The sequence below is a fragment of the Bison bison genome, unplaced genomic scaffold (genome assembly GCF_000754665.1).
Source record: "Bison bison bison isolate TAMUID 2011002044 unplaced genomic scaffold, Bison_UMD1.0 scf7180017864334, whole genome shotgun sequence".
NCBI classification, from domain to species: domain Eukaryota; kingdom Metazoa; phylum Chordata; class Mammalia; order Artiodactyla; family Bovidae; genus Bison; species Bison bison.
The window spans coordinates 358,445-365,169 of NW_011494906.1; the positions used below are offsets into that span (position 1 = coordinate 358,445).

General features: G+C 37.7%; 1 protein-coding gene across 2 annotated transcripts in view; it reads right to left on the reverse strand.

Moving 5' to 3' along the window:
* Positions 1-488: 488 nt before the first annotated feature.
* LOC104998660 (solute carrier family 22 member 10-like) overlaps positions 489-6,725 on the reverse strand; it is a 25,774-nt gene continuing 19,537 nt past the window's right edge. For both annotated transcript variants that reach the window (XM_010853960.1, XM_010853961.1), the window contains exons 7-10: positions 5,685-5,899; positions 3,529-3,637; positions 2,844-3,047; positions 489-1,411 (exon numbers count right to left, since the gene is read on the reverse strand). In XM_010853960.1, coding sequence (XP_010852262.1) covers positions 1,351-1,411; positions 2,844-3,047; positions 3,529-3,637; positions 5,685-5,899 — 589 coding nt within the window. In that variant the 3' untranslated portion in view covers positions 489-1,350. The remainder of the gene's footprint in view (positions 1,412-2,843; positions 3,048-3,528; positions 3,638-5,684; positions 5,900-6,725) is intronic.

Genomic DNA, 6,725 nt, shown 5'->3' on the forward strand with positions numbered 1-6,725 from the left:
GAGTTTTTAGGGTTTTCTATGTAGAGGATCATGTCTGCATCTATGTTCATCAGTGATGTTGGCCTGTAGTTTTCTTTTTTTGTAGCATCTTTGTCTGGTTTTGGTATTAGGGTGATGGTGGCCTCATAGAATGTGTTTGGCAGTTTACCTTCCTCTGCAATTTTCTGGAAGAGTTTGAATAGGATAGGTGTTAGTTCTCTAAATTTTTGGTAGAATTCACCTGTGAAGCCATCTGGTCCTGGGCTTTTGTTTGTTGGAAGATTTTTTAATACAGGTTTGATTTCTGTGCTTGTGACAGGTCTTTTAAGATTGTCTGTTTATTCCTGGTTCAGTTTTGGAATAAAACTCTGAATAAAATGCCAATTGTTTTCAACAGCCTATAACATGTTTGATTTCTTAAATTATAGCATGTTTTCACATTTATGAATGCCCATCACTGTATGCCCTCACCCAAAATGAGACAATAATTTGTTACATCTGCCTTTTTAAAAATGAAAACGTATATTTCAAACTGGATTTGTCTTTTATTAATTACTATTTGTCTTTTAATAATTACTATTAATTAGAAAAGCTTTTCTTATTAATTAGCCATGACACTAAGAATGTAACTTTTAATTTGCAGTGATTATATTTAATACATACACATTTTAAAAATTTCATATTCTATATTTGCCATTCAATGTTGATAACTTAAAAGAATTTTAAATTACATATATTAATTATTGAAAATATGAAGGGAAAAAATTGCAAAGAGAAAGTAATAATCATTTAAAATTTCACCATTAGAAGGTCAACATTCTTATTTCAATGAATGTATTTCTACATATCACATAATCCTTCTATTTGGAGAGATTTATGATGTTTAATGTATCATGTCTTAAGTGTATATATATATACACACACATATATATATTAGTATCTGTTTCTGGATTTCTTTTGATGTTTGGTTTCATATCATATATTGTTCTGCACACTTATGGACAGTTCACCATATGCTGTCCCACACATAAAGCAGTCATATACTAATTCCATGATATTCTTTTGCTTCTGAATTCCACACATCAAGTAGTCACATACTAATTCCATGACATTCCTCTGCTTCTGAATTATTTTGTCTATTAATAATTTATTGATAGATCTTAAACTTTTTCAACTACTTTCCCTAAATATTGAACTGCTCATGGAACATGTACCAAGAAATTATATGTTTAAGTGAATACTAAGGCAATAATTATAAATTAGATTCAATTTTCCAGTATATTTACTTGCTACTGTGTAGATATAAAGGAAAACTCCAAGTTTTGTTGTTCATATCTTTCCTTTCCTCCCTGGTCAGTCATAAAATCTCCTTTAAAATTTTGTCACTTTTATGCAGAAATCTTCCTCATTTACTTTTCTTGAGAATTGTTTCCTGGAGAAACAAAATAGAAACAACAAATCAACCAGCCAATTAGCAAATAAAAATAAACATTAAAAAAGAGAAAAACATGAAAATAAGTTCAGGTGCCCTCCCTGCACAAGTACAAACTGAACTTCTAACCATCAACTTCTTTTTTTTTTTTTTAACTTTACAATATTGTGTTGGTTTTGCCATACATCCACATGCATCCATCACGGATGTACACGTGTTCCCAGTCCTGAACCCCACCTCCCACCTCCTTCCCCACACCATCCCTCTGGGTCATCCCAGTGCACCAGCCCCATCAACTTCTTATAATCCAATAAAATCCATAGGGTTGACACTCATTCTGGAAAAGGCTCTGCAGACTGTGCAAACCCAAGAAAGCAGTTTGAAAATTGCTACTCTCACTTGGGTCTGTTTAGACCTCTGACCAACAACACCTTTGGAAAGCCAAGAGGCGAACTGAAAATCTAAGGGCACTCCCCATCTGCTGTGGGTTGAATTATGTCTTTCACAAAATTCATACACTGAGATCATAACTCTCAGCATCTCAGAATGTGAGATTGCCATATTTGGAAACAAGAATGTCACATATAAAATTAATTAAGATGAGGTTATATTGGACTAGAATGGGCCCTTAATCCAACATGATTAGTGTCTTTATTCAAAAGGAATATTTGGGCATAGTGGTGTGCCAGGGAGGTGTCATGTATAGATTGGAGTTATGCTGCCACAAGCAAAGGAGCTACGAGAAACCAGGAGAGACCTGGAACAGACCCTTCCCTAAAGGCTACAGATGGGGCATGAACCTGCCAACAACTTGAGCTCAGATTTAAAAGCTAGATAACTGTGAGGCAATCATTTCTGTTAAGTAACTGACTTTGTGAACCATGATTATGGGTGCCAGGTCACTAATATACCATTTTTCTTATTTTTAAATATATTTTGTAAGTTTCTATTTTCCCTGTACCAATCTTTCCATTACTTGTGGCAGCAAATTGTCTGACTCTTACGGGCACATACATAATATTAATTATCTTTTCAAAGAGAATCATTAACTCTATGTGATTTTCCTAAATTATTCCTTCATGTTTGTTTCCCTTTCACATACTAGGCTTTTATGGATCTGAGGACCATGAAGCACCATCAGGAATGTGTGTCTCTCATGAGGGCAAGTAGAATGTGCCCTCACAACAGAGATAATTACCATCACTTCAGCACTAAAACTATCAATAAGAACAGGGAAGAGGGAATCTCTGCAGTCTAGACTGGAACACACAGTGGGTAGAAATGACCCTGTCTCTTGTGAAGGCAATGATTTGACATGGAAGTATCCCTGGCAAGGCTCAGTGATCTGAAGGACCCACACATTGTGTTGCCTTTCTCACCTACAGATTCAAAGCACATAGTCTCTTCCAGGGGGTGGGAGCAGGTTACTCACTTATTTTCCACATCCTGGATGGTGTCAGGCAGAGGCAGATGTCTGGTTTCAGGTTGGAGAAGGACGAGAAGACTAGCAATGATGGGACACACTCCATAGATGATCCAGGGCAGAGTGGGTAGATACACCACTAGGGTCATCAGCAGGGGAGCCAGTGCTGCCCCACACCTACTAGCCATCATATCTATGCCTGCAGCTCTTGCTCTAAATGATAAGTAATAATTTTTGTAATAATTCAGTAAAAATCTTCACTTGTAATTTATGATCTATTATTTTGACATGATTATGGAAGACAATAAAAGACAAATATTAAATACTTGGGTTTGATGACAAACACTTATTTTTGCAATTTGCTCTGTAATTTTCCAGCTGTCTTTGTCAGGGTCAAAGTGTGAAAGACCCATTGTCATCATTAAACAGAACATTACACACTTGACCTATTCTAACAAATGGCCCAAAAGGTTAATGAAATGAAGCACTGAAGTATTGCTTAGGACAGTGCATGGCCCCAAATCTGCTTTTTCAATAAACTGTGACTATAATTGCTGTTAGCGTATCACTAGTACAGTTAAAAACAATTGCTTTATAGTTAACATTTCCTATTATGCTTATTCCCACAACAACCATCAGTTAGCTGGGAAAGTACTTTTTTGGGTGGTGGCAGAACATTCATAAACTCATATACCTGACAAGAGTGGGGAGGAGTTCAACAAAGTGGACAGAAATACTGGTGTTAGAGGCAGCAACACAGCCCATTCCCACACTTGCCAAAGTCACACGCACGGTCTGCATTTCTGGAGACAAGAAAATCAGAGAGATTAAATAACTATGTGGAAGGAATCAGCATCCACCAAATTTAGTCAAGGGGGAAAAACCCTACTGCTTTACCTGTATGTTTGAAATAAGTTGTAGAAAATTGTATGTGGCAGTGATCATGGGGTGGCTGAACAAATGAAAAATGTAAAATTATAAATATAGGTGGTAAAAAGTACATAAAAGTATCTGGATTGATTGCAGCAAATCTCTTCAAGTAGGTGAGATTTACTGGAGAAGCAGAAGAAAAAATGAATCTGGCAGAAATTTTCTTTTACTTATTCAGTCCAGTACTTGTTATATCCTAATGGTAGAAGGTAGAACCATCATGCAGTCAATCCCTAAATCTAAGGCTCATCTCTAACTTTGAGGACTTTATGATTAAAATGCAGAATTTAAAGTTATCAGTCATCCTGGTGTACCTGGGAATTAGCAGATTTTAATAAGGTGAGACTTTCATTGATAAAATCAGAAAAGTCCCAGGTAAACCAAAGTCCCAGGTAAACCCAAATGAGTCAGTCAACCTAGAGCAGATACAGCATCGCCATGGGGTAAGCATGACACCAGAGAGTACTAGAAGGACAGGATTAATCTCTGAAAGAACAGGCAGAAGATCTAGATCTAGATCAATTTTAGTTTTGAATGGAAGGAAACCTACTAGGAGAAAATGGAAGAATGGAAACCTACTAGGAAATAAAAATAAGTCAAAATTTGTTGCTGTTGTTTAGTTGCAAAGTCATGTCTGACTCTTTTGTAATCCCAAGGACTATAGCCCCTCCAGGCTCCTCCATCCATGGGATTTTCCAGGCAAGAATACTGGAGTATTGCCATCTGCCATCTGCTTCTTCAGGGGATGTTCCTGACCCAGGGATAGAACCCACATCTTCTGCATTCACAAGCAAGTTCTTTACCATAGAGCCATCTGAGAAGTCCCAATTCAAAATTAGGGAAACACTTGTTCCCTACGTTCAAATGTTCAAAGAATCAGTTTTCTGAGCAATATAAAAAGAAATATAATTATAGCTATATAATATTGGAAACAAACTTTACTGTAAGGCAGTAAGCCTGCATCATTAATGATATTCTGAGGAGCAGAGTTCACCAGTCTATGAGGATGTAAAGCACATTTCTGCATTGGGAGATGGCAAAACATTGTGCTCACTAAGTTTCTCCTAGTCATTACATAACATCATTCTATTAACATATGAAGTAATCTAACAGGGAATTGACAAGGGTTTCCTCTTCCTGCTCTACACTCTTTCACTACGTAAAGAGGAATTTTTTTTTTTCCATTTCCTGGAAGACTTCCATAAGCAAGAGATATAGTTATGGTGACTTAACCACACAGTCACATGTGGATACATAGATATGGGGAAGTAGACCAGTCATCAAAGCTGGCAATGAGGAGCCCAGAGTGGGCGACCATATCGTGTCCTCGCCTGGAATATAATTGCAAGACCTTGCCCTTCCATGTTTGTTATTAAAAGAGTGAATGAGTGTATGTGTGCTCAGTCATGTCCGACTCCTTGCGACCCCACAGATCTGTAGACTGCCAGGCTCCTCTGTACATGGGATTTCCCAGGCAAGAATATTGGAATGGGTGGCCATTTCATCCTCCAGGGGATCTTCCTGGCCCAGGGATTGAACCTGCATCTCCTGTGGCTCCTGCTTTGTCAGACAGATTCTTTACCATTGAGCCATCAGGGAAGCCAAAAAGAGTGAATGAGTGAAGAGAAAGTGAACAATTGCTGTTCTGGAGAAACTGTCTGAAATAAATGGCACTAGTTTCCAACATTTCCATAATGGAGTGAATATAAACAGATGCCTGATTTATCCCTCAACATGTGACTCATTTCTCAACAACTTATTAGCAGAATTTCTCATTAACAATCATATTGGTTTGAGGGAATACTTAGCCCTTAATTAGGATCTCTCTTTAATCCTGGCTTCCAACAAGTGTGATCAATTGCAGTCCCTGAAGGAGTAGAAAAAGACCCTTCATTTCCCCAGAGCCCAGTCTTCTCTCACCTTGGGGCACAAACGTGTTGACCAAAATGGAAAGTCCCACCAGGAACATGAAAAGCGTCTGGGTTGGTCGACGGCCCATGTGATTCAATACTGGAGGTATAAGACATCGGGTTAAGCCCGTGAGAGCTCCAAAGATGACCTGGAACAGGAATATGTTGCTCCCAAAGTGTTGTAGATTGATGAAGATGCCAAAAAAGGGTATTGTGGTTCCAAATCTGTAGTAAATGAAAAAGGAAAGACAGAAGCCATAAAATTTAGAGCCCAGATGCTACAGTTGATGATTATATTCACCCAGGCAACTAATAGTCAAGGTTAAAGAATAAAGTCCCAATCTGATTTCTCCAATTTTATTTATTTATTTATTTTAATGTATAATTTATTTTTTTTTAAATTTTATTTTATTTTTAAACTTTACATAATTGTATTAGTTTTGCCAAATATCAAAATGAATCTGCCACAGGTATACATGTGTTCCCCATCCTGAACCCTCCTCCCTCCTCCCTCCCCATACCATCCCTCTGGGTCATCCCAGTGCACTAGCCCCAAGCATCCAGTATCGTGCATCGAACCTGGACTGGCAACTCGTTTCATACATGATATTTTACATGTTTCAATGCTATTCTCCCAAATCTTCCCACCCTCTCCCTCTCCCACAGAGTCCGTAAGACTGTTCTATACATCAGTGTCTCTTTTGCTGTCTCGTACACCGGGTTATTGTTACCATCTTTCTAAATTCCATATATATGCGTTAGTATACTGTATTTATGTTTTTCCTTCTGGCTTACTTCACTCTGTATAATAGGCTCCAGTTTCATCCACCTCATTAGAACTGATTCAAATGTATTCTTTTTAATGGCTGAGTAATACTCCATTGTGTATATGTACCACAGCTTTCTTATCCATTCATCTGCTGATGGACATCTAGGAACTGGAGGAATCAACCTACCTGACTTCAGGCTCTACTACAAAGCCACAGTTATCAAGACAGTATGGTACTGGCACAAAGACAGAAATATTGATCAATGGAATAAAATAGAAAGC